This window comes from Canis lupus, chromosome 15 (genome assembly GCF_003254725.2).
Source record: "Canis lupus dingo isolate Sandy chromosome 15, ASM325472v2, whole genome shotgun sequence".
NCBI lineage: Eukaryota > Metazoa > Chordata > Mammalia > Carnivora > Canidae > Canis > Canis lupus.
Genome location: NC_064257.1, coordinates 7,102,617 through 7,129,680, shown reverse-complemented (window position 1 = coordinate 7,129,680; position 27,064 = coordinate 7,102,617). Strand labels below are relative to the sequence as shown.

At 60.5% G+C, this 27,064-nt stretch overlaps 2 protein-coding genes across 3 annotated transcripts in view; one reads left to right on the top strand and one right to left on the bottom strand.

The window, feature by feature from the left end:
• Window positions 1–24,881, bottom strand: part of DLGAP3 (DLG associated protein 3) — a 61,713-nt gene extending 36,832 nt beyond the window's left edge. The window contains exons 1-3 of one of the 2 annotated variants that reach the window (XM_025419985.3): window positions 24,748–24,881; window positions 3,702–3,784; window positions 1,301–2,458 (exon numbers count right to left, since the gene is read on the bottom strand). In XM_025419985.3, the coding sequence (XP_025275770.1) occupies window positions 1,301–2,407 (1,107 nt within the window). In that variant the 5' untranslated portion in view covers window positions 2,408–2,458; window positions 3,702–3,784; window positions 24,748–24,881. Of the gene's footprint in view, window positions 1–1,300; window positions 2,459–3,701; window positions 3,785–20,689; window positions 21,144–24,747 lie in introns of those variants that run through there. The other variant, XM_025419984.3, reaches the window with a different exon arrangement.
• LOC125752593 (basic proline-rich protein-like) lies at window positions 4,616–26,077 on the top strand. The gene is made up of 9 exons (XM_049094548.1): window positions 4,616–4,772; window positions 8,145–8,273; window positions 8,543–8,647; window positions 14,642–14,711; window positions 15,867–16,016; window positions 19,934–20,086; window positions 24,353–24,501; window positions 24,647–25,227; window positions 25,478–26,077. The coding sequence occupies exons 1-9, from the start codon at window positions 4,616–4,618 to the stop codon at window positions 26,075–26,077; spliced, it is 2,094 nt and encodes a 697-aa protein (XP_048950505.1).
• Window positions 26,078–27,064: the final 987 nt, after the last annotated feature.

Here is a 27,064-nt window from a genome sequence, read left to right as displayed (position 1 = left end):
TCAGGAGTCCCCGGCCCTGAGCCTGGCCCTGAGCAGCCCCCAGCCACCACCCCAGGGGGTGACGTGCCTCTTCCATGCTCCCGAGGTGCCTGGCCTTCTCCAGCCCGGCCTCGCCGCTCTATCCTACTTGCTTCCCAGTCTAATCGCTTCGCAAGCCGCACCTGTGTCTCTACCTTTGTATCCGGGGCTCCCCCCGGAAATGTGCCCCCAGTGAACGACCACGGATGAAATATGTGGAATGTGGGTTTGGGGGGAAACTCCAAGTCTGCTGGACTTCCAGAACTTGTATTGACTTTTCCTCCTAAACCTATGCGAGGCCTTAAGAGAGCAAGCGGGATGGGGTGGGGGGTCGTGGTGGGGGCAACTGGCTGGCTCAGTCAGAAGAGCGTGAGACTCTTGGTCTCAGGGTCATGAGTTGGAGCCCATATTGGGTGTAGACATGACCTAAATAAATAAAACTTAAAAAAGAAAAAAAAATGAAGCCAGCCAAGGAGTACAGGAGAGGGGCCTGAACAGAGAAGAGGAAGGTTGACAATGGGAAGAGCCCTGACCTCACCTCGGGAGGAAGACAGAGAGGGGACGGTGCGGGATGGATAAGGACCCCACAAGCAGAATGGATCAGAGCCCTTCGCCTCAGCTGCAGAGACCATGCAAGTGGCAAGACAGGACGGGGACATCATGCCAGCCGTCACCTGCACCATCCGCTCCCAAGACACCCTGCCCTTGGGTCGTATCTGGGGCTCAGACGTCAGCGTGTCCCCAACCCAGGAAAACCCCCAGGACAGGCTCCCCGGGCTCTCCCACGGCCTCGGCCTCGTGGAGTCCTCTGCCGCAGGCACCCCGGGACGACAGACCCAGCAGAGGCACATTCTGGAAATAACTGACCTTCTACTCAGTATCTGGACCACCCAGATCTGAGCAGAAAAGAGGCCTGGAGAAGGCCTGGGGGCGAGAGAACTGCTTTCCGACTGTGACCTCCAATCCCGAGGGCCGCGCCGTCCTGCCCGCGGCCCACCCTCGACCTCATTCTGCCTCCAAGCCCCTAAGACAGAGGCTCAGCACAGCTTGTCCAAACAGGTCGAAGGGAAGTCTTCTCCGCACTGACACCAATGTCAGAAATGGGGAAACTGAGATCCCCGAAGGGGCTCGCAGGGAGGCAGGGAGGCAGGGCACGACCTCCCTGCCTCCAGGTCTCCATTGCAGGGACAAGTGACTCCCAGCCAGCCCTTCTGAGAGCTCCCTGGGCGACAGCACCGATGAGGGTCAAGGACCCCGCTCCCCGGGCCCACCAAAGCCTCACCTGCAGATAGTGATAAGTCCTGGCTTTGGCCTTGGCCTCCGGACCCAGGAGCCCCTTGCCCGGCCCGGCCCCGGGGTATCCGTCCCGGCCCTGGCTGACCATCATGGTGTGCCAGGCACTTCGCTTGACCGATTGTCCATCCAGTGACATGGACATGCCAGTGCAGGCAAGGCAGCGGCCTTCTGACCCGCCCGAGCGCCCCTTGAAGCTCAAGTCCCGGTAGGACCCGTCTGGAGCCTCCAGGCAGAAGGGACCACCAGGCTCCCCAGGGGGCCGCCCACCCGCCAGGAAGCCACTATCGCTGTCCAAGTTGTCATCGGAGCTCCACCAGCCAGCGGCCTTGGACTGGTGCCGCCCGTCCCCCTTGCGGTCCTTGCTCTTGCTCCTCTTGCCGTGCCTGGACTGGTGGTGGTGGTGGTGGTGGTGGTGATGGTGGTGGTGGGAGGCGTGCGGGCCTCCGGAGCCCAGGCCAGGGTAGCTGTCTCCCGCGGAGCCACCTCTTCCCTCGGCCTTGGGCCCGTTGTAGTCCCGCTTCCCTGGGGCCTCCAAAGAGTGGGACTTGGCGAAGAGCTTCTGCACGGAGTGAACCAGGTGCCGGATGCGGCTGGGGCTCTCGCTGCGGGCCTCCGGGGTGGCGCCAGACGCGGGCCCTGACCCTGGCCCGGCCCCCGCCGGACCTCGCTGGTATGGAAGCGTGTGGAAGCCATCCTGTTGAACCGGCAACTGCTTTTCGAACTGGTCCAGGAGTGTGGACGGCAGGCGGGGGGCACCCTTGCCCTGGGGGTGGCCCACACAGTCTTCACAGGTGTCGAAGGGGCCCTGGCCAGGGTACATCCTGGGGAAGGTGCTGCTGCCTCCCCCAACCCCGGCCCCCCCTGGCCCTCCCTCGGGGCCTACTGATGGCCCCTCACTCAGGCTCAGGGGCCCTTCAGGAGAAAGGTGTCCCAGGCCAGCTCTTGGGGCACAGAAGCGGGGCTCGGTGGAGAAGGCCTCCCCAGAGCCCAGCAGGTACGGGGCCCTGGCAGCTGGGCCCACGTCCATATGCTGCTGGTCGGCAAAGCGGGCTGGGCGGGGATGGCTACCGCGGTCGCCATGGTAACCCCTCATGGCCTCAGCAAGGGTACTTCATGGTGCTGGGGGCCAGGCCCCAGGAACCTCCTGGGAAAAGAAGGAGAAAAAAGGATTCAGGTGGAACAGGCCACTTCACCCAAAACTCTCAATTATCAGGCATTCTCGTGTCCCTGCAGGTGACGCACATCGACTTATTGTGATTGATTGTACTATCTTTCCCCCGAATGAGCTTGAAATCCCTTACAACGGTCATACTAGGTGACGGCACTCACAAGGGTGCAAGATAATGCCATCGCCCGTCAAATGCTGCACGTTTTCATAAACACTTGTTCACGAGACTAAATGCCCTCAGCCGAGCGGATTTGGAAGAATCCTTAGGTCACCGAAAATAAAAGGATACCCGAGCAGACACAAAAATAGATATTCAGAGAAACCGGTCATTCGGTGAACTACCTTTTAACAAGCTGGCTTTAGGCGCACTGACCCAAGGCCACACCTGTGCCCCGGTCCTACCCACATCCACCGCTGTGTGGGGCAGGCCTCAGGGTCACGGCCTCCGGGAGCGGTAACCAAACAGAGCGCTGGACCCACACGGACATAGCCGCCCCCTCCCCTGCTTTCCGCACCCAGTTCCTTCCATCTGGCAGCAGGCTCACTCTCCTCCCGCCCACCATCCCCCCCGCCCACCCACTCCAGGGCTGAGACAGGAAGGAATAACCCGAGATGACTGCCACTTCCTCTTCTGGCTTCCAAGTGTTCCCCTTTTGCCTTTTATCCCCACCGCACCCTCATCCCACTGTTGAGGAGTCACACAGGGAGGAGAAACCATGCAGAGGAGGGACGCTGGCTGCAAAAGGCAGCGTCTAAATCCTAAACTGAGATGGGAATGCAGGAGTTCCTCCTCCCAGGGACAGAGGGCGGGCTGGGCAGGGAGGTAATGGAGAGCGAGCGCTGGAACCGGTGTCCCTGGCCCCCATCCCAGGCTTGCCAAGGCTACAGGACAGAGAGGTCAGCTCTCAGCAAGAACTGCCTCCGATCAGGACTGCAGAGCTGCCAGGACAGGAGCTACAGCAGGAGGGGGTGTCAGCAGGGGGGACAGGGACTGAGGAACTGGCAGACGGCGCCCTCCCTCATCCCAGACCAGGCTCTGGAGCCATCTGCTGACCAGGAGGGGATGACAGCCTCGAAGACTCCAGACAGCAGCACCTCGGACACCTGTCCTCCCTCGCTCCCCAGCACCACCTCTCCATACCCACTGCTTCACGCCGCGTCCAGGCTGATGTTTCAGAACCTCGAGCCGCGCCCCATGTCCCAGACTCCTACCACTCACCATCCAGGGTTTCCCATCCTTGGTGTCAGGATCCCCACCACCAGACAGAACGGAAGCTCCAGAAGGCTCAGGATCACTGGCTCCTACATGGAAGAGAAAAGCGTGGTGAGCAGTGGTCTGAGTCCTCGGAGGCCCAGCCTCAGGCCTGGACAGCTTCCCTTCCCAGTCGACCCCCGCGCCAGGACTGATTGGGTCCCCCATGATGCGCAGCCTTTGGACGCCCAGGGAAATGAAGTTGGCTTCATTATGCAAATACATGCAAATGAGCTGACGGGTTGGACTACCTCCAAGCGCAGGTGTCTCTGTGATCTGTCCATGGTGCTGAGCCACTGCGTGTTTGGGTTTTTTCCCCTCCCATCGCGTTTGGGTTCCCCCGCCCCATCGCCCTCAAATACGAATCCACTCCACAGAATTTGTTGAGCAGCTACCATAAGCCAGACTGAGCAAGACGTGTATAGAAGTGATCCGAGTATGGCCTCTGTCGTCGAGAGGCTTCCAGTCCAACAAGGGGACAATCCTACGTGGCAGGGTCATTTCAGGTCCCTGTATTTTTGCACAAGTTGTACCTCCTCCTAGAATCTCCTTCCATCCACTGCCCTCAGCTCTTTCCCTCGACCACCACTTACTCTCATGGAGCCTCACCTTCCCTCCGTGACTTTCCGGACTCTTATTCCGGGTTATGCCTCCCTATCGGGGTTTCCCCGCAGCCTTGGTTCCCCGGTGAAAGAAACCATAATGCGGCACTGAAATAGGTTCAGTCCGTGTCTCCCCAGCTACAGCGCAAGAAGGAACCGTATCCTACGTGTCCCTGGATCTCCCAACACCTAACTCGGGGCTTTGTGCCGAGCAGGTCCTCCTTCAAGTTTCACCAGGTAGATGAATAAATGACTGGACTCAATGCCACGCTGGTTCGGATGAAGACCAGACCGGATCCAATAGAGGGAGCTGAGGAGGACTTCCCGGGGAAGACTGTGCTGGGGACAGAGAACGAGGGCTGCGTGTCCCGAGACGAGGTGGTGGGGAGACCAAATTCCCAGAGGGCAGGAAACGGGAAACATAAAGGCACAAGAGGTGGGCAAGGAAGGAATTCGGGGGGGCGGGAGGGGGGCTGTGAAAGTTCCGGCAGACACGCAGGGCTTGGCCGATTCTGGGACGAGGTGGGGGAGAGAGAGTCAGGAAGGAAGACGACTCTGAAGTTTGCAGCAGCCGTGACTGGGAGACTGATGAAGCCATTATTGGACACAGCGACGTCCAGAGAAGAGCCAGCTTGGCCAGCATGATTGATAGCGGCGCAAGAGACACGGTCAGACCTCAGGAAGAACTTCCTGGCCCTGAGCTACGCGAGACGATGAAGAGAGCTGTGGAGTCTCCTGGAAACCTTCCATAGAGGAGACGGAGACATGTCCAGCCCCCGGCCCACCTGGTGGCCCGGACGGAAGACGCGGCTGCTTATCTTGCCTGAAGGGAGCCTGGGGTGACCTCATGGATCTCAACTGCTTGGCTTTGGGCAACAAGTCTTCTCCTCCACTGCCCTTCTCTGGGGCACCAGGGGGTACTTCAGACCCACATGGCCTCACAAGCAGTTGCTGGAAAAGCTCTTGGAAGCACCTCACTGCTCTGGAGAGAACTTTTGATAGCCCGGGCCTTCATCCTCATCACAGTCCTCGTCTCCTCGCCCCAGGCAGGACCATGATCAGGACTCGCAGCACAACAGTCCACTTCGGCAGAAGCCCAGCCCGTCTCATTGGCTTTGTTTGTGGTCCCATCACGCCGAGCTTCCCAAGGGTGGATATTCATTCCCCAGCTCCCCCCACCCTCAGCCCTGCCTGACACCGGGGGCTGCTGCCAAGCCTCTGAGCCTCCATCGAGATCTTATCAAACTTCAATCTCTGTCTCTTTTAAGATTTTACTTATTTATTCATGAGAGACACAGAGAGAGAGAGAGGCAGAGACCCAGGCAGAGGGAGAAGCAGGCTCCATGCAGGGAGCCCGACCTGGGACTCGATCCTGGGACCCGGGGGTCACGCCCTGAGCTGAAGGCAGATGCTCAACCGCTGAGCCACCCGGGGAATCCTCCAACTTCAGTCTCTTTAGCATCAATCCATGTTCTCCCAGAGCCAGTCTCAGGGGAGCCAGGCCTCTGTGACTGATGCTCTCCAGACAAGCTATCCTCGCCTCCCTTGCCCGCGTCCTATGGGGCAGCATCGTCTAGTGGGAAAAGCACAGCTTCTGAGACCAGAAGGTGTGTGACACCAGGCAAGTGACCTGATGCCTGCTGCTCCTCCATCTCCCAGGATCTGAATATCAAATGATAAAACGCATATGGAGCCATTTCACAGACTCTCCAAGATCACACAATATAATCCCCTCATATGAAGCCTTATTTTGGATTTCCAAAATCCCCGACGTCCAAATACTAAACCACGGTGAAACTAAAATACAGAGCACGGAGGGGAGGCAACAACGCAGTTTACGGGTTTCCTAAAGAAAAGACTTCCTTGATGTAGATTGGATCATCCAGGCTCCCCCCCCCCCCCCCCGCCCCGTACGGTGTGTTTTACCATCACGGTCTCCCGCCGTTGCCCCATCACTAATCAACAGGGAGGCAACACAAGCAGGGAGGGGACTCATAACTCCATCCATCACCAGGTCCTGTGGATTTTGCTTCCTCGGCATAGACCTGCCCGCTTACTTCCACAGCCACCAAATCATTGCCGGCTGACCAGCTCAGCCTCGGCCTCCGTGTCCTTTCCCTGTCCCAGCAGCCCCTGCAACCGGAGGCCACACGATTCACTCCTGGCTAATGATACCCAAACATCCGATAGTTTCTGGGAAATCCTTTGCCTTTGTGATAAAAGGGGTGGGGCCTGCTGGTACCATCCTTCCCCCCCTTTCTTCTGGGCCTGAACGCAGTCATGATGCCCAGAGCGAAGGCCGGGGTCTTGTTAGCATGACAGAAAGGCCTAGAGAATCCCAGAAACTCAAGTCCTGGAATCCAAGGAACCAACAGGAGCGGCTGCCTTCCTCCAGGCCTAACTGTTGGTAAGGAATCAACATCTCTGCCTTGAAACCATGGTCAGCCAGATTGGCCGGATTTGCAGGCAGAGAGCACTGCGAACTAGTCCAACTAACTCAGCACCCCTGTCCTGCCAGCTCCTAACTAGTCCCCCGGCTTCCTCTCCTGCCCCTTCCCTTCCAATCCAAATGGTCAAGTGGAGACGGACATCTGATCGGGTCACCTCTCTGCTTAAAACTCCTCACTGGTTTTACTGCCGTTGTTCAGATGAAACGCCATGACCGTCCCCACGTCTCCCGCGGCCCCCATGGCCCCGCGGCCCCCATGTCCCCCACGGCCTGCAGGGCCCAGCCCGCCAACATTTCCAAGCGACCCCTCATGCACGCTCCTCCGCACTCCCTCGGCTCCGACCAGGCCAGTCCTCCCGCAGCCCCGGGATCCCTCCCGTCGGGGCCGATCCCCCTGGTCGTCCAGAAAGCCTTCCCTCGTCCTCCTCTGCCTTGTCAACTCCCACACACCCTTCAGATCTCAGCCTCGCTGCTGCTTCCTCGGCGGCCTTCCCTGGCCTCCCGACTAGGTCAGATCTCCCTGCTGTTTGCTCTCGAGGCGCCAGGACCTGCGCCGCCCTCAGCCGCTGCCGTTTTCAGGTTGTGAGCAGGAGACAGGCCGCGGCCCCACTGGGACCTGGGCTCCGGGCAGGTGCAGGGGTTTCGTGCACCTTGGGGGTGCCTTCCTGCAGCCCCAGGTCGCCTTCCCGCAGCCCCAGGTCACCTTCCTGCAGCCCCAGGTCGCCTTCCCGCAGCCCCAGGTTGCCTTCCCGCGGCCCCAGGTCGCCTTCCCACGGCCCCAGGTCACCTTCCCATGGCCCTAGGTCACCTTCGCAGCCCCAGGTCGACGCCCGGTGCTCAGCAGGCGTTTGTGGGGTGAACGGGAGCCTTCCGCTTACACACCTTACGTACCTCCCTCAACGATCCCAAGGGACAGACGTGGGCCCCCGCTTCCATTTCACAGAAAGAGAAACTGAGGCTGAGAGAGGCCAATTGACCCACGCCAGGTCACAGATCGGGCGGCCAAGCCGGACCTTGTCAAGCCCGCAGCCTTGGCTTCCCTGCGGCCCCCGCCGCCAGCCCACAGAGGCCGCCTTTCCCCCCACGCCGTGCGGAGGCCAACACAGGGATGAAAGTGCAGTGGGCCAAAGAGGAAAAGACAGACAGACAGCAGCCCGCTCACAGCCACCCATCGCCAGAGCCAAGAGGCTGCGCCTTCCCAGCAGCGAGCGCCCCGGTCGCCCAGGTCCAAGGTCACAGGAGTGCAGAAGAGAGGAAGCTCCGGGAAGCCCCGCGGCAACCCCAGGCACCGGTGCCACCGCCCGCCCACTGCACCCCATCACCGCCCCACCACCACCCCCGTCACCCGTCTGCCCCCAGGGCCCCGAGAGTGGCCGCCCTCGCAGCGGCCTGTGCTGGCCCACGCGTGGGGCTGGAGGGCCCAGGGGCGCCGCAGTGACAGGTCCCCCGATGCGGCTCCAGCCCACCTGGGGATGGAGGAACTGGCACGCATGCCGTCACCAAGAAATTACCCGATTTAGCACCAACTACACAATCCGGCAATTAGTCCCTTAAACCGGAACTTGCCGGGGGCCGCCAGCCTGGCGGGGTTGTCGCTACAAAGCTCACTGGGAGTGCAGCTGTGCGCTCTGCCGGGAGGCTGTCCCTGCCCCAAGCAATTACCTTCCAGAAAAAGGATGGACCGTGGAGGCAGGGGGCAGGGCTGCGGAGGCCAGAGCCGCGCCTCCTTGGCTCTCCCCGGGCCTGCCCGCGCCCAGGCTGTGGCCCGGGCCCTGCCTCGCCCTCCGCGCCCACGCTCCCGCCTGCGAGACGGCAGAGCTATCGGGGTCGCCAGAAAGGGATCGACGTGTGCCGCCCGCAAGGTGCAGGCCACAAAGCCCTCGGTGGCACAGCCGGCACTTGGGAGCACTTAAAGTAGCCCTCGTCATCTGCACGCTCTTCCTTTCTCTTCTCTTGACTTCCTCCAATGGTTTACAGCGCGACCTCGGCTGGGTCCCTTAATCTCTCCGAGCCCATGGACAGAAGCTATTCTGCTGCGGACAGAAGCTATTCTGCTGCGGACAAAAGCAGGCCTTCGTCTAGACCGTCCACACCCGGGCACCAGGGGGCCAGGTGCGCTTGACAGCAAAGGCCTCCATGTCAGAGGCTGGCGCAGAGCGACCCTGGGCAAAGCAAAGACAGAGATTTCAAAAAGCAAATACAAACCGAGTCATGCCTTCCTCATGAAGCTGGCTGGGAGAGCGGCGGGCTGGCCACAGTGGTCCAGGTGGCAGCCCAGGGGTACGGTTGCCCCCTTGCCGGGGATCGGCCCCATCTCGCCCCACACCCTGGAACCTCTGAGATCGCCCCCACGCCAGGTCCAACACGGCGCAACTTGCCGCGAGTGAGGCCTGGATCTCGTCCTGCGGGTGAGCCGGGCCTGCTCCCGGGCCCCCAGAGCTCGGGCGTTGCCCACCCAGCCTGCCTGTTTCCCCAGGACCACCAGAGGAGCCAAGACCCTGCCTCGGGGTCTCGCCCTGGCCTCCACGCCCCCCATCCTGACAGCAGCCTGTGCACGGGGGCGGGGGGTGTGTCCACTCGTGTAAACGGGTCAGCGCAGGGTGCCTTCCCGGGGCCCACGGCCTGCAGCCCACATTGCTCTGCTCAGGGATGGGCGCTCTTCCCCGGCCTGACCCTGCACCCAGGGACCCCGCATCCAGGGCTTACCCGGGCCCCGGGCCCATCCCACCGGCTTGGCCATGCTGCCTTTGTAGGATCCTAGGGGCTGGGCTGGCGTCCTTGTCCCTTGCTTCTCTCTACCTCACCACCAGCCCTGTCGCGGACGACTCCGTGTGCCTCGTGCCCAGCCCCGGCCCCTCAGGACCCCAGAGAAAAACCTCCTCCTACCCTCACTGCCCCAAGAAAACAGAATAGAAGGAGGGAGGCGCGGGGTCTTTCTCGTTAGCCTTTATTACTTAATTTAATCAGCTCTTCTTGGGGGTGGGGGGGACGGTTAGGGTAGGAATTTTACAGAAAATGGGCTTACTGCTCCAAAATACTCGAGACATTTAGACAGAGCCAAGTCTAAATCCATCTCCTGACCCGTTGGACAGTGCTCAGTCTGTGAATAACCCACACTACCTATAATCTCTTTGAAAATCCCACCTCAGGGGGCTTTGCACTTGATGTTCTCTCTGCTGGAACGCTCTGCCCCAGATATTCCCATGGCTTCCTCTGCCTCATCTTGCAGGTCTCGGCTCAGAGAGGCCTTCCCTGACCACTCACCAGCTGGAGTTGAGCCCCACCCCCCAGGCATGCTCTCCATCACCCTGCTTCATTGTCTTCCCCGCACTTATTGCCCTTTGAAATTATTTTCTTTCTCTATTACATGTTTATAGTATGTCTCCCCATAGGAGGACATAAGCCCCAGCAGGACGCGGACCGTGTCTGTCTCAGGTGCTGCGGGATTCTGAGTGTCGCAAACAACGCCTGGTATTACAGGCGCTCAAAACGATACCCATCTGGGGGCCCCTGGGGGGCTCGGCCAGTTAAGTGGGCGACTCTCAATTTCAGCTCAGGTCATGATCTTAGGGTCATGGGCTCGAGGCCCATGTCAGGCTCTGCACTCAGTGGGGAGTCTGCTTGGGGGATGTTCTCCCTCTGCCTCTGCCTCTGCCCCCCTATGCATGCCCCCCTCTTTAAAGTAAATATGTAAATAAATCTTAAAAAATATGTATCTATTTATAAGAATGAAAGTCCTCACTTGCCACCTTCACCCACTCTTCTCTTGTGCCCAGCAGGGCATAGAAGGGACCTCTAGTCCTTTCCCTCTACAGGCTTTAGCGAGCCCTTGAAGGATTTGGTATTAGACATCCAGCCTCCAAGCCCAGCCCTGCTCTCATACTCCTCTAGCCCGTCTCAACTGGGCAGGTCTGGACGGCTCTTTGCCAGCGGCATGTGGGTCCCTCCAGATGCGCCCCCTTGGCACGGTTCGAGGAAGGTGTTCAGGGGAACAGAAGAAGAAAGAGCGGGGAGATGGCCTCCCCACACTGCAGGGAGGACTGAGGCTCTGAGGAGGGACTCTCAGGGTTCGGAGTCCGCCACCAGCCCCACGCAGGTCTCTTCACTCCTGCTCCCTGGGCCCAGCTCCTCTCCCCGGCTGGCACCATCAGCCGAGAGGCCCCGGGAGCAGAAGTCAGGCCTCCTCCTCCTCCTCCAGGGCTGCCGAAGGCCCCGTGAGGCTCAGCTCAGCCATCACCCCCCGCCCCCCGCGCCTCTTAACTGCGGCCGCCGCCGGCTTCGGCCTGCTCTTCCTGGCCTGCCGAGCGAACCCATTCTCAGGCTCTCCTGCCTCGACGTGTCCCCCCTCCCGAAGGCCTCACAGAAGCCTCATGGGGAAGCCATCCCTGCCCACTCGCCACGGGGCAGGATTCCCAAGACCAGACTCTCAGGGACCCTGGTCAAGGGCGCTGATAAGAGAGACTGTGGGTCTGGAGTTAAACTATTTGGGTTCATATCCCAGGCCCACCATTTACTGGACACGGGGCCGAAGGAAGGCCCTTCGTAGTCTCTCTTGAGTTCAGTTTCCTCAACTTCCAAATAGTTCCTTTCTCAAGAATAGTTCCTTTCTCATCATGACGTCATAAGGATTAAGAATTAAGCAGGGAAAAGGTCCATCAATGCCACTGAGAATGGGTGGAGGGACCACTAGAATGTGTGAGGCCTGGAAGCAGGGCCTCCAAGAGGGTCTCTCCAAGGGCCTTGGGCAGAGGCTGAGCCATGCCTCATTTGGACTGGGATCAGAAACAGGTGCTCTGAAAATTCATTTGTTTCACGTTTCACCCAGGACTTGGTGTGCCCGAGCTGCTTCTGGAGGCCTCCTGCACCTCGAGCTGCTAAAACTAGCAGAGCAGCCCTGGTGGCCAAAGATGGTGGCATCTGAGACAACCAGAGGCCTTGATTTGCAGGCCCCACCAGTCCCTCCAGCCAGGGATGGTGCCTCTCTTCGGTCGGGATCTGGAAGGGAAGGCCCGGGGACCTTACTGCTGGGTATTGAGAAGACAGGCATCTGCTTCCAACTATTATATCACAGCCCACCCGATGACCCTGGAAAACCGCTCCATCTGTCTGATTCTCAATTTGCTCATCTGTAAAATGGGGAGAATAAACCTCCTAAGGCCATCGCAACGACAAAAGAAGTTGATCTATCCAAGGCAACTGACACACAGGTCTCCCTGCATACACTGGCTTCTCCTGACTTCAGCGCCCTTCACTTGTATGTGTTTGAGGACATTTGGGCCGCTGGGGCTCTGGCCTCCAGACTTCATCCTGCTAGAGACATGAGAGAACAACAGGGAGGATCCCAAGCCCGTGGCGAGGGTCCACTGGGCAGCAGCTTCTCAGCCAGCCCAGGCCCTGTGGCCCAGATGTCCGATGGAGTCCAGAATTTAGGTCGGCCCCCCGGGTTAGCACCCTGTCCTGTAAGCAACCTGTGTGAACTTGTAGACGGGAGCTGTCCACATTGGGGCCCGTCTCCTCCTCTGGGCCTCTCCTGCAGGGAGGTCATGCACAGGGCTAGTCCACGGGGCCCCATGGAGCCTGGCTGGTGGGCAGGGTGCCAGGTTTAGGGGGTAACACCTCCCACCCTTCCCAGCCTCTGGGTTACCTCAGCCTCTGCTCTCCTCTCTGGATTTCTGGGCTTAGCAGGAGCCACGGCCACAGGGGCAGACAGCATGGGGAGAGGAGATCCTTCCAGAGGGAAGGCCTATCCTCCCAGCTTCACCTCTGATGCAGTGCAGGCCTCCGTCCTCCCAAGAAAACTTCCCCATGAGCGCCCTCCCCATCAGCCCCAGCCATTGCGACCTCCTCTTAGGCCCCACGCTTCAGCACAGTAGAGCGAACGTTTGCTTGCAGGCCGTAAGCTCCAGGAAAACCAGATGCATCTGATCTGTCTCAGTATGGACAGACCCGGCATACAGTAGGTGCTCAATACGCTCAGGATCAGTGACTGAGCCATCGAGAGCTCGTACCCCTCAGCTGGGGCACAGGTTGTAGAGGAGACAAGAAGAAGGCAGGAGGGAAATGCCTGCCGGTGGCTGCGCCAGAAGGGCCCAGCAGCCGCAGCTGCTCCAGGGTGGGGGGTTCCCTGAGGACCCGGCGAGGCACGGAGGCGGAGGTTGCAGGGCTGCTCTGGGAGACGCTATAGAGTGGATTCAAGCGCTTGACACGTGTCACACACACCACCTCTGGTGCCCTGCAACTCTGGAGTCCATGGTCCGGCGCTCGGAATGCCCGCAACTAAAAAGCCATCGTGTCCGGCGCTTCGGACGCACTTCTCCACGCAGCCCTCGCGAACTGGCCTCTGCGGAAGCTAGCATTTTTACTTCCGTTTTACAGATGGGGAAGTGAGGCTTAGAAACATGACGAAAAGCGGCCAAGGTCACAGAGGTGGCGGAAGAGGGACTGGCATCTGGTCTGAGTCCGCACCCAACATTCTCCACCACTGAGAGACCAAGGCCAAGCAGGCCCCAAGGAGCCCGGCTCTCTGACCGAAGCGGTTTGACAAGGCCCCCAGGGGGACCCCCAGTGTGCCCTGACTCATCACTCGGCCTGAGAAAGCCTCCATCCCCGCCATCCCTCCCTCGCACACAGGCACATGTTGCCGAGGCCGCTTATTCACAGCTTAACATATGTGCTCATCCAAAGTCAGATTACAAAGCCATGCAGATCACATGGCACTCGCATGGCACTCGTCGTGTACATAGTCACCAGCACATAATGTGCACAGATACACGCTAACTTGTTCCCACAAGGGGTCACATACTTCTGCACTTTTACCCAACGGACAGTGATGCTTGTCCACATGGAGGCTGCACAGGTACAGACCTCACATACCCGCTCACTCACGTGCTTACCCCACACAACAAATACACCTGTGCGCCCCACATCACGCAGGCACCCACATCTGCTCAATGTCATGCACCAGATCCTCCCCAACAAGACTGTGTCCATTGTTCCCAGACCCTGTACTAGGCCCAGGTGAGCAATGATGCTCCCTCCCTCTGGGGTTGGCCAGGAGGCCCTGAAAGGGGAAGAAGGCTCAGCCTGCCTGTGATGGATGGAATTAATCTATTGAGCTGGAGAAACTAAATAATTAAATCCCTAATCACCCCCCAAGCCGGCCCAGGCCAATATAGCCGAGGGAGGGAGGGGGCTCTGAGGCCCAGACCAATATCGTAGAGAGAGGGAAGGGCTTGGGAGGGGAGGCATAGAACAGAACCCTCTAGGAGTTTCTCTGGGAGGAGCTCCAGCAGGCAGGCAGACAGACAGACAGACACAGTCCTCAAGGGCCACAGGCTGTCCCTTTCCACGCTTAAGAAGAAGCACAGCACCACCCACTCATACAGGGCGGGCCTCCCCCAGCTCCCCAGGGCCTTCCTGTCCCACCACGGATGCGTCCCGCGCGGGTCTGGGGGTGGCAGGCAGGACGCTCAGGCTGCCTGGGGCTGCGGCTGCCCCTGGGGTCCGCCCAGGTGGAGCCGAGGTGGGGTCAGCAGGGAAGGACCCTCCGCACAGATGCACCTGCTTCCCTCTGGGGGCGGGTCCAGCACGTGGCCGGCAGGCTGAGGCCGGGGCAGAGGCCTGGGCAGGGGGGCTCGGGATCGGCCTGGGAGCAGGCCCCAGTACCATTGGCTGAAAAGTGGGTCATTTTCCTTTTGAAAAATAGTGAGAAAATGGAGAAGTAGGTCGGGCTCTCATCCCCTCAGCCCCAGGCGCCGGCCTGACTTGCAGGGCGGGGAGGACTTGCAGGGCAGGAGAGGCGACACCTGCACAACCACAGCCCAGCTCCCCCAGGGCACGCTCCCCCCCCTCCACAGGCCGAGGCCGTCAGCAGCCCCCAGGCCCCAGGACTGTGCTCCGCAGCGGCTCCTGCCCCCTGCCCGGCGGGTGAGCGCCCAGGCCGGGAGCCTCCTCCCATCCTCCCGGCTGTCGTGATACCTCCTCTCTTCTCCCTTCCTCTGCGTCCACGTGGGCAGAGTCGTTGCCATGACACCGCGGGCAGGTGGGCGGCTCTGGCGGCAGCTTGAGCCCAGCCCCCAGCCCCGAGCCCAGGTGGGGGGAGCGGCGCCCCCGCCCCAGCCGGATGCAGCGAGCCTGGCCGAAGGCCCCGCGCCCGGGCCTAGGGCACCCAGTGGGCACCCGGCGGGCACCCGGCGGGCACGGGCTGCGGCTGTGGGGCCAGTCCTCCCACCACCGCGGTCCCCACCCGGCTGACATCCAAGCCCGTCCTTCCCGAGCGACCCCAGCGCGACCCCAGGCCTCTGGGGAGAGGCCGGATGGCCCAAAGTGGAGCCGCCCCAGAGCCCCCTCCCTGCCCCCTAGCCCGGCTGGTCCTCTGGAGCGCCGTCCCTTTCCCCAGGGTGTCCCCACACGACTAAATTCACGTCACAGCCTGGGGAGGCCCAGTGCTCCTGAGCCCACACATGGCCCAGTGCGACCAGGGGTGTGGGCCCAGGACCCAGGATGGCGCAGGGAGGACCCAGGACGGCCCCACCGGGCACACCGGGCCCGCCCACCCAGGCCTGGGCCCCTGGGCCGGGCCTGAGCTGAAGGTTCTCAGGCCTCCGGTCCGCTCCAGGGTGGGCCCTGGGTCCCTGGGTGTCCAAGCGTCCGTGGCTCTGACTCCCTGAGGCTCTCCCAGGGTTGCCCATGCTGCTCCCCAAGGCGGGAGCCCCGTATCACTGAGCCCCCCCGCGCACCGGCCACAGGGGTGGGTGCATGGTGCGGTGGTGACGGGATCCCAGAGGAAGGGAGAAGGGTCAGCCAAGGTCAACCGGAGGGAGTCCAGCTGGCGGCGGGCTGTCCCCGACCCACACTCTGCGGACGCACAGACCTCTTCACCCCCCTTAGGCTCCTCCGGCCAAGGCAATGACCGGGCTGCCCAAAATACCTCCGTGTGCCTGTGTGTGCTCGCGTGTGCTCGCCTGTGCACGGGGGCGCACGCGTCCCATCTCCTTTCCTCCACTTCCATCGGGGCGGCCCTCGCCCTGGGTTCTCTCGGAAGCCACTGCAGGGGCTCCCAGCTGGGCCCCTGCCCCACAGCCTGGCCCGACCCCAGCCGTTCCCCTCACTGGCCGCCTGCGTGATCTGCCAACTGCGGGCCGGGGACCCGCGGGCCGGGGACCTACAGGGCCACATGCTCCTCTGGACGCCGCAGGGGCGGCCGCGAACACGACTCAGGAAGCTCCCACTGTCAGGAAGTTCGCTTTCTGGTACAGGACGCGTATTAAGATGGAGAGGATGCCTGTCCCCTCGGGGCGCCCAAGCCCCCCAGCGTCGCACGGGCCCTGGCCTCGGCTCCCTGCCTCAGAGAGAGAGAGATGATAAGAAATAGATTGGATAACGGAGTGCGGGGAGGGGACAGAAAGGCAAGCGGACGTCTAAGGTAAACGGTGGGTGAGGCCTCTCCAAAAAAAGTGACTTTTGAGCAAAGACTTGAGAGCAAATCACATGGATATCTGGGGGAAGAACAGCTCAAGCTGAGGGAAAAATTAGCACGACGGCCTTGAGGTGGGACTGTGCTTACCGTCTTGGTGGCACCGAAAGGAAGCCCTGGCATGGGGTGGCACCTCGGATCGGGGAGGTGACTGGAGCTATTTTACATACGGCAGTCAGTGCCACCCAGGCCCCACTGAGCATATGGACCTCACCCCGAGCCGAGAAGCCATGGGAGAGGCATGACCTCATCTCACTGCTTTTGCAGGGGAGGATCTGCGGAGGAGGGGCTGGCAACGGTGGAAGTAGGGAGACCAGTCGGGACATTTACTGCAACCCCTTTTCCTACCGTTGCCCACCTGGGGACCACCCGTTCTCACGTTGCGCAGCAGCTCGGAGGCCTCCTCTCCTGTGGACGCTTCACCAACCCCTCCTGTCCCCGCCCCAGGACTGACCGAGCCCTGTCTAGGTCTCCACGCCCCCACCACCCCCGTGAACACTTGCGTCACACAACCTTCCCTAACGCTCTCCTTACTTGGTGCGGGTCTCTTACCTTCTCTAGATTATAAGTTCCCTGAGGTCGAGGACCCTCCCCGGTGTTCAGCACAGAACGTGGCAGATCATGGGCATGGAATAAACGTTGGCTGAATGAATGGAGGTACTGTGGGGGGCACCGGGGGGGTGGCAGGGAAACCACGTGCAGGCCGCTGCTAGTGTGCGAGTGGGTGAGTGAGGTAGGTGCACACGGATGCGCTCACGGGTTGCAATCAGGCCGCTGTTAGCACATGCCCACATACTTCTGCACGCTCTGGTCATGTGTACGTGTGTTAGCAGGCGGGTACGTGCGGACAAATCCCCGTGTTGGTGCACACATTCCTGCCAATCCGTTCATGCGCGTACACCTTAGTGCAATTATGCCAAGAGCGGCGTATGAAAGCTCGGACAGGTGGTATGCACATGCACACGTACACACATACCGCCACCTGCCCCGCGAGTGTGAGGCTCATGCACACGCTTGGGCCTCTCTATTATCCTTGCCCCCTTCACCCACCAAGCCCCACTCGTTCCCCTCGATTCTCAAAATGTCTCGAGTCATGTCGAGGTTTAAGCTCCCATACTCTTTCCCCACACACGCTTCTGAGCACCCCAGCCTCCGATAGCCTTGGGTTGGGCTCCCCCACTCAGCTGTGTCCAAGGCCTGTGTAGGCTTCTCCTCTGCAAACCCCCACCATGTGGATGGTAGTGAGGAACAGTTGGGTCCCTGTGACCTGAGAATTGGAGATACCTCAAGGAGGCTGCTTTCTGGAGAAGAGCCACAGGCATCAGGGTGGATCAAATTTAAGCATGTGGGAAAACAGCTTCTGGGCAGCTCCAGTGTTCAGAGCCTCTCTCTCTCCCTCCCTCCCTCTCTCTCTGTGTCACATTTATTCACATGACCCAGCTTACGTACATAATTCACGTGCTACTAATTCACGTATGCACATGTGTGTCCCCACATGTATGCCCACATGCAAACTTCCACTCCCATATATGCATTGTTGGGTGAGCACCCCAGCACACACACACACTCTCTCATGTGCAGGTTTAATTAAGTCATTGCCTTCAAAGTCACATATATATAAGGATGCACACTAGAGTCGTGCACACATACACCTACGTATACACGTGTCCACGCTTCTACACGAAATCATAAGTGTTTGTACACATTTATACGGCATGCTCACACGTATGTGTGTACCTATGCACAGTCACATACCCCCTCACAGGCACGTGCGCCGGAACAGCAGAGCTATCCAGCCCCTCCCCTGGCTTCTATCCCACGCACAAAGCCAGGAGTCCATATCCTCTCCAAGGGACATCACAAGTTTGCACTTGCTCTCTTTCTTGCCAGTCTCCCACTTCTCCATTTGGAAAGTTGTTCCTACTATCAATAGGATATGCCCCACTCCTGGACACACCCCATTCCCACCCACGCTCAGGAAAAACAAAACAAAAAAAAAAGTCATTCTAAAAATGGGCTGTTATCCCCTTGTCCCATGCCGGTAGTAACCAATATTTCCTCAGACAACCTCGGGAATCGGTACCAACGAAGCAGGTGCACCCATCCCAAGGTGCACTTTTTCCTCCACCTAAGAGGCCACCCCCACCTCGCCCCCATATACACATACAACTCTTTAATGCAAAAGGGGGACATAAGAAGAAAATATCGAGACCCGAGTTTTTCCTCCCCATACCTCTGGGTATGGCCCACCACTCCCAGACTCCAAAACAGTTATTGGGGCGCAGGAAGGAACAGTCAGAAAATTATCTCTGGGCTCTAAAACCTCCTGGGATCCCTCTCTTCCTCCCTAGAGGGCAACTTCATGATGTCCAGCGAACCCCTTCCATCCCAGCCCAAGGACCCTGCCAAAAAGAGGCCAGACCTTAAGGCTTAAAAATGTAAAGATGGTGACCTTGGCTCAAGATAACAAAAGAAGCAAGTATTTAGAAAAACAAAAAACAAAAACAAAAAACAAAAATAAAACAAACCATGAGCTGGGTAGGGAGCAGGGAGGGGAACTGAAGACACCTCCTAGCAGGAAAGTGGCTGCTGGAACATTAGATCATGGATAGCAGGACTCTCCAAGGGGCCAGGGAGAGGGGGGTGGACATCCAGCATTGCATGTGGGGGTGGAGGGGTGACTGCTTCAGGCAGTAGCAGCAGCTCCAAAGTAAAGTCTTATCAAAGCTGTTATGTAACGGAGGGAGCTGAGTGGAGCACAAACACCTCCCCTCCCCAAACAGGCACCCACACCCACACCCACCACCTCCCAGCACCCACAGCATAGGAAAACTCGGCTCCTCCCAAGCAGCGAGAAGGGAAGAATCATCCTGATGAGTTACATCAAAAACATGATGGGTGATGGGCTCCTTATTAACTACAAGTCACATCTGGGAAAGAACAAACTGGCTTGGTTTGGGGTCCCTGGATACGTCCCCCCTTTCCTTGAACTCCCTGCCACACCCAGTTTCTGCCCAGCATCATCTGGAAACCTTCTCTGCTCTCCCCTCAAGAAGGATCCCATTTGAATATTTGATTGTGCTCTTGGGGCTGGGAGGTGAAGCTGCCATCAACCCTTCCTGCCTGTTGTTCCCCACAGTCTCATCTGCATGTCCTGACATTTGGCTCTCATCCCCCTGGGATGACAAGGGAAGGGACCTGGAGAAATAACTCCTTGCTCTATTCCCTTCAGAGTTACAAAGACAAAGCACAAGAAAATTGAGACGCTAGGTTAGTGGGGAAAAGATTTCCAAGGAAGCTGAGGATCGAAACCTGGACCCTACCCCCTAATTTGAAGGGGTTTTTCTTCCTCTAGATCTTCCTCTTTCCCCATTGCCCTGTCTCCAGTAGCCTCCTCCTCTGCTCCATGGCACTGAACAACCCCACCCACTCCTTGAATCCTCTGCTTGGAAATCTTCCTCCCCAACAAAAGTCTCTCCCAAATGCTGCTCCGAGCTGTGGTTAGGGTGGGCAGAGAACAGGAGGCAGGCTTGCAGAATATTTCGCTGTCCCCTGTCTCGATTCCAAGTATGCTGGGCAAAGGGGTGCCACGCAGTGGAGCAAATTGTCCCGAACTCCTGGGCTCTGTGTACCCCCAGGCCTAACTTGCAAAACCTAAGCTCTCCCAGTCCAGAGCTGCCTTGAGCCTGAACTTCGGGGGCCCGGGAGGAGAAAAAGCCAGTGTCCGTAACCCCAAGCTCATGGCACTAAAAACTATGCAGAAGAAGAGTGAGCTCGCCGCCACGGTACCCCCCTCCATGGCCACCCCCACACTCACGGAAAAGTGGTCTGGGAGAGGGGTGAGGGGACTGGAACAGGAAGAGAGGAGGCCTCCCCCCCAAAATACGGCTAATAACTAACCCTGAGGCCTAAAGCCCCAGGGAGGACCCCAAAATCTATCTCCCCATGCACAGGCTCCGTCCTTGGAAAGTGGGTCATCCAGGAGAATTCTGCTAGTGAGCCCCGAGCGCGGCCGGGTCCCCTTCGGTCCCCTTCCCGACACGGGCCCCAGCGCAGCGCGGCTCAGCCCTGAGGCCGAGGCCAGGAAGGAGCCAGTCCCCACTGAGCCCGTTCAGCACTCGGGACAGCTCCCAGAGAGCCTGCGCCCCGGGGCGCCCACCTGACACCCCCACCGCGCCCGCCGAGCCCCCGAGCCCCTGCCCACCCCACGCTCGGCTCCTGGCCACCGGGAGCACCTGCTGTCGCTCCCTCGCCTCTGTGTCCAAAGAGAGAAAGGAAACCCAGCCACGAGGCTTCCCTGAGGGAGCCCAGGGAGAGGACCCCACCCACCTCCTTTTCAGCCCAGAGCCTCTCAACGCCACTCACAGCTGGCTCTAAAAACCACTTTTTCCTTCTTAACCACCACCCCGAAGATAAGAGAAATACTCACGTGGGGGCTCCCAGCCCTGTAGGCAGATGTGGTGGGGGGAGGCCGAGAGAGGTAGCTCCCCACACCCCGATCGGAGCCCCCTTTCTGAAGGAGCCAGCTCCCATCTGGACTGGGGGGAGGAGAGACATGTGGAAGCACTGATTGAGGGGAGGGGAGAAGAAAAAGGGGAGGAGGCAAGAGCGGGGGACTGCAGGGTGGGGGTGTCGGGATGGGGGCAAGGGAATCCTTTTTAATTTCATTCTCTCTCCATGTCTACATCAGCCCTGCAGGCTCAGCTCTTTAATATTTACACATAGGAAGAGGAGAGGATGGGAAAGAACAGAGAGTGAGGGGGGCAGGGGGTACCTGAGCTCAAAGGACACAGAGGCAGGAGCCTGCAGGAGCTGGGAGCTTGAGCCCCCCGCCTCCTTCCTGGCCCGCTCCCATTCTGAGCTCTTGGCTGGGAGGAAGAAGGGACCCCGGGACCATTCTGGCCCTTTGTTAACAAGACACTTTGAAGCCGCATCAGAAAAAAGGATCAGATCCCCACCCACATACCTGGACACCCCCACAAACCCAGATTTCTTGGGTGCCTTATGTGCAGATGGTAGAAGCAAGTATTCAGGCGCAAGCATGTTCTGATGCTCGGAAGCATGTTTTGCATGTGGGCTGCTGGGCAAGCACATGAACACATCAGCTAGCATGTGCAGGTCGGTGCAAGTATGTTCTGGGTGGATTCCCATGTCACAGCCCAGGCGATCCTACACAAACTTATGTAATCCCACGCGTAAATCGGCCCCCAAGTGACCCAAGGGCAAGGCCATCCTCTCCCCCCAGACACCCTTACTCATCGGCCCTTCCCTCGCAGCCTCACTTTTCCTTTCTGTGACTTGGGGACAAGGGCTGGTGGGGAGGCAGGCTGCCTCGGAGCCCAGGGACTTGACGAGTTATTAGCAACAATGAGCTAGCAGCTCGTTACCATAACGATGGTGCCGCTGCCTCGCCCCAGCTCAAACCCAGACTCCCCAGGCGGCAGGAGGCCCGCTGAGCCAGCAGTCTTCAGACTGGGGCTGGGGTGGGGGGGCAGGCGGGCAAAGAAGGCAGCAAGACACGATGCTTGTACAGCGGAGGGCACGCAGCTGGTCCTCCAACTCCCACTGAGACAACAGTTGACTCCACCAAGTGGGAATCAAATCAGACTCTGGGAAGGCTTCCTGACGGCGGAGACGGCAAGACCCTGGAAGGGGTCTGTAGGAGCCCCTCTAGGCAAAAGATTCGGCTGTCATTTGCCGCCTCGTCCCCTCACTCCAAGAAACTCTTCCACTGATCTTAGCAGATTAAGAGAAAAAATTAAAAAAAAAAAAAAAAAAAAAAACACCAAATAGAAGGCCCCTCTCTGAATTCCAGTCTTCCCATCTGGCAAATGGGGACAATTATCTTAGCGTTTACCCTAGGTTTCTGGAAAGTGTGATTCGAAAGGGTTTAAGGGTAACTATAGACCCTCCCCAAACCAGAAAAGCCCCAGAAGTTTCTCTACCCAACAGGAACCCATGAAATAAGGACTGTCAGGCCAGCTAGAGGCGGAATGCATCAGAAACTGGGTGGGATGAAGGAAGATGGAGCCCGGCCAGCTCGAGCCCCAACATCAGCTGGAGAGAGATGATGTGAGGTGCCAGGCGGCAGCTGAAAGCAGGCACCGCCACGGAGAGTCTAGGAGTCTGGTCTTCAGCAGATCCGGCCCCTCACATGCAGGAATCCGGACAAGCCCGTGGCCTACTCCGCGGTGGGCATGGCCGCGAAGCCACCCCCAACCCCTGGCCCTCTCTTTTATAAAGGGTCCCAGGCTAAAGGATCTACAGCCTCGGGCTTATTGGGTCTTTGAAACCCCCTCTGCTCGGCTCTGACGGGCATAGACTGGGGCGGGCAGGGGGTCCAGGAATGGAAAGCAACGCGCAGGGTTGGAAAGTTTCCGGGCTGAGACTCGCCAGGAACACGCAAGTTTGCTGTGTGACCTTGGGCAAGTCCGCGCCCTTCTCTGGGCTTCGGTGCCCTCACTTTAGAATCAAGAGGTTAGAGCAAGTCAGTCCCAAGGTTCCTCTCCCGGCCGCCGTTCCACAGCTCCATGCAAGCGCACCCCTTGGACGGGAGCCCCCTGGCATAAAATGCAGTGGGCACCACGTGCAGGATCAGTGGGGGCATTGAGGGTGGGGGCTGCAGGGCTTGCGTCTGAGGCTGTTCATCCTATGCTCATGTTCCTTTTAGAAACACCTGCCACCCTAGCCCTCCCAGCTCCCTTTTTAGACCCTGATTCACTGCCAACTCACGAAGCCTCTCCCTTCCCTCCCTCCTCTCTTCTCCCCCAATCTCTCTTTTAGGCCTTGGCAGCTGGGTGCAGAAGTAGCCCCGGCACTCAGGGAACGCTGGGTGGGGGGAGACACGGCGGCCCAGGGTCTGAGAGAAGACTGCCGGGAAGCGCCACTCTTTCGCCTTGGCCCAGCCCAACTCTGCGAGTCACCCCAAGACCTGGGTTGGAGTTCTTCTGCCCCGCTGGTTAGCAGGGGGCAATCCGGAGAACCGCCATTCACCTCTGAAGCCTCAACACCCTCATCTGTCAACTGGCATCATACTAAGCCAAACTACGTGAAATTGCTGCTCTTGTAGGCAAAAAACAAAAACAGCTGAATCCTGGCCCTTTCAGAGCCTTAACCGGGCCTGCCTGCTTCCTGAGGCTGTTGGGGGGATAAGAGGAAGGAGGTGAGGGGGGGTTAGTTTTTCAAAAGCCCTGCACTGATACAAAGGCACTGTTTTCTTACTATTCTTACTTCAAAAGCTTTAGCACAGACCCACCTGGAGCCAAGGGCCTGAACAAATGACCCAGAACTTGGAAATTTAGGACTTGGAAGTCTGGGAGACAGCCACCTGCTCTGATGACTAACAACAGGACAGCAGCTTCCACCTGGCCTCCTCAGCTCCTGGCACTAAGGGGCCCTTGGTGAGCGTCACGGGGGTGACACAAGTTCCTAGGCCCCAAGATTCTTAGCAGCACACACACTCCCGCGCCCCCCGGGCCCCCGACCACCGGGGCCCCACAGGCAGCAAGGACCCAGCCTGTGGCATCGTGGGGGGTGGCCCCTGGGGAGGTGAAGGTGAACCTCAAGGTGGGGAACGCAGCGCAGCCCTTGCCTGAGTCAGGGGCAGGAGTCGCAGGCGCGGAGGGATGACCCGACCTGGGCCAAGTCTCATCTCCCAGCGCCAGGCCTCCCAGCGCCCGCGGTGTCCCCGTCCCGTCCCCGTCCCGTCCCCGTCCCCGGGGAAGGAGGGACAAAGCCCGGGTGCTGTGATTCAGAGTGAGCCCCGCTCACATACAGCCTGACACACACACACACACACACACACACACACACACACACAGGCCACGGATGCCCGGACCACTCACGGAGACACAGGCACACGGGCACACACACATCCTGTTCGCAGGGACATACACAGGCACGCGTGGCGGCCGCGCACACGCTCATTCACACACATGTCTACAGACACACACAGCGACACACTCCACGCTCACACCGCACACACCCGCGGACACGCTCGCGCCGCGCACACGGCCGCCCGCAGACCCACGCGGGGACACTCGCACACTCACCGCGGGCACCGTGACACGCACGCACACTCGCGCACCTGCAGGGGAAACTTCTCTCCGGGTCTCCCCGACACCACCGCTGCCCCCGCGGCCGGCGGGCTGCCCCCCCCGCGGCCCGAGCCCCCCGCGCCCCCCGCGCCGGCCCGCAGCCCCCTCGGCCCCGCGCGGCCCTCCCGCCGCCCCCCTGCTCGGGGTCAGGCCGCGGCCGCCTGCAGGGGCGGGGGCGGGGGGGGGCGGCCCAGGGCTCCCTCCTTCCCTCCACCCCTCCCCTCCACCCCAACCCCGTCCCTCCCCCCTCTCCCCTCCCCCCGCCCCCTCCCCCCTCCCCGGGCCCGGAGCCGAGGCCGCGGGCGCCCGGGGCGTGGGCGGCGCCGGGGCCGCAGCCAGGCCGAGGCTGGGGGGCGCTGCCGAGGGCGCGGCCCCGGCCCCCCGCGCTTACCTGGCCCGGCTGGGGCTCCGGCCGGGGGCCATGGTGCGGGCGGCGGGGGGGCGGCACTGCGGAGCCCCCGGCGGAGGGGCCGCGCCGGCTGCGGAGCCCCGAGCGAGCGCCGGGCGGCTGCGGGCGCGGGAGCGGGAGGCGGCCAAGCCACGGAGGCTGGATTTCCCGGGGACCGGGACGGGGAGGCGGGGGGATCCCGCCCGCGCGCTCCGCCCCCGCCCCCGCCCCCGCCCCCGCGCGCCTGCCCGGCCCGAGGCGGCCGCGCTCCTGCCCCCGCAGCGGCCCGGGCTCCCCGCCAGCCCCTCCCCCGGGACCACCCGCGCCGCGGGCCCGGGCAGCCACCGCGTCGCCACCACGCGCAGCCGGGGACACGGTCGGGCAGCCCCGGGCACAGGGCTCGCGCCCCCCGAGGCAGGTCACAGCCTGGGTGTCACCCGGGAGCCCCCCCGCATCCCCTCGGGAGGCTCCTCGGGCCCCCCCGTATCCCCCCCCGTATCCCCCCCCGCATCCCCTCGGGCGGCTCCTCTGGCCCCCCCGTATCGCCCCCCGCATCCCCTCGGGAGGCCCCTCGGGTCCCCCCGTATCCCCCCAATCCCCTCGGGAGGCTCCTCGGGTCACCCCCCCGCATCCCCCCTCATCCCCTCGGGAGGCTCCTCGGGTCTCCCCCCATCCCCCCCCATACCCTCGGGAGGCTCTTCGGGTCCCCCCATCCCCTCGGGAGGCTCCTCAGGTCCGCCCCCTGCATCCCCCCCTGCATCTCCCCCATCCTCTCGGGAGCCTCCTCGGGTCCCCCCGCATCCCCCCCATCCCCTCGGGCGGCTCTTCGGGTCCCCCGTATCCCCCCCCCTGCATCCCCTCGGGAGGCTCTTGGGGTCCCCGCGGGCCGCCCCCCAGCCGCGGCCGGGGAGGGGCGCTGTGCCCGGGGGCCCCCCAGCCTGACACCGGCGCGGCCCAGGCCACCTGCCGGCCGGCGGCCCCCCAGCCCCTGTGCCCGCCCACCTCGGGGCCCTGGGCCGTGCGGGGCGCTGCGGGGAGGGCAGGGGACAGTCCAGCCCGGAGGCGGAGAGCTGACTGCAGCACTTCCCGGCTGGAGTCGGTCCCAGCGCCCGGGAGACGCTGGGCGAGGCGGGGAGAGGGGGGCCTGGGGAAGCCGCAGGGGGAGGGGCTGGAAGGCGGGGGAGGAGCTGGTCCTGGGTTCGGATTCCGCGGGGTGCGGCGGGCGCCGGGAAGGGGGAGCCTGTGCTGCTTGGAGCCCCCCTCCGCCCTGCCTGCCTCCGCCGGTTCTGGTCCCCAGCCAGGGCTCGGGAGCCTCGGAGACCAGCTGTCCTAGCTGTCCTCCTCTCCAGGGACACACATTCAAGTTATTGTGACTCCACGTTCACCCAACTACCCCCTTTGCCCGGTTCCCCTCTGGGGTTGCCGGCTCTCTTCCTTGTATAAAGGGAGAAACTGAGGCGGGGAAAGTAGGAGTCACAGGCTCCAGAAAAGTTAAAACTGGGAGTAAGCCCTTTCCCCTTCCTGCAGAGAACTGCTTAAAGATCCCACATGACATAAATGACAAAAAGGAGTGTGGAGGGATCCCTGGGTGGCGCAGCGGTTTGGCGCCTGCCTTTGGCCCAGGGCGCGATCCTGGAGACCCGGGATTGAATCCCACGTCGGGCTCCCGGTGCATGGAGCCTGCTTCTCCCTCTGCCTGTGTCTCTGCCCCCCCTCTCTCTCTCTGTGACTATCATAAATAAATAAAAATTAAAAAAAAAAAAAAAGAAGGAGTGTGGAAAGCCCTTGCCCAAGGAAATCTAGACTCTGGGATGGGGGCCGGGCAGGACGGTTACCTTGCCCTGCGCTGCAGCCCACGAGAGCGTTTCCATCAGGAATTTTCAATCTAAGCTAAGGTTGCAGCTCATTTCCAGCCCAGGGACCAGGCAAAACCAGATACAACAGAAAAGAAAGTGGAAAGTTGGTCCCAGGAACCCACCTTAGAACTGAAAGAACCACTTTGCTTTCCGTGGAGGATAAGACCAGCCATCACTAGGACACCCAGGGCACCACCGTGGTTTCTGAGTCCTAAGATGAACGTTTTGTTAGCTATTCTGAAATTGGAACGCATCCTGCAACCGATAGGGACCTTCAATACGGTTTTCTGCTTTTCTCTGAAGGCTGTTATCCAAGGGTTGACGTGTTTTAGAATTGAGAACATGATGTAGTTTTCATCTGTTAATTCAACAACCATTTACTGATTAAGATTAATCAGACAGGTTTACCCTGGGCAGTGTGCTTTCACAGCCGTCCGGTGATGTGTAAGGGAGACAGAGATGTA

What these genes read in the sequence shown, in the direction of transcription:
- LOC125752593 (XM_049094548.1), top strand. Translation starts at nt 4,616, where the DNA reads ATGAAGACCAGACCGGATCCAATAGAGGGAGCTGAGGAGGACTTCCCG. An exon ending in GAAACATAAAGGCACAAGAG is followed by an intron (nt 4,773 to 8,144) that starts GTGGGCAAGGAA and finishes GTCTGCCCCCAG; the next exon opens with GGCCCCGAGAGTGGCCGCCC. An exon ending in TCCTGCCCCCTGCCCGGCGG is followed by an intron (nt 14,712 to 15,866) that starts GTGAGCGCCCAG and finishes CCTGCCCCACAG; the next exon opens with CCTGGCCCGACCCCAGCCGT.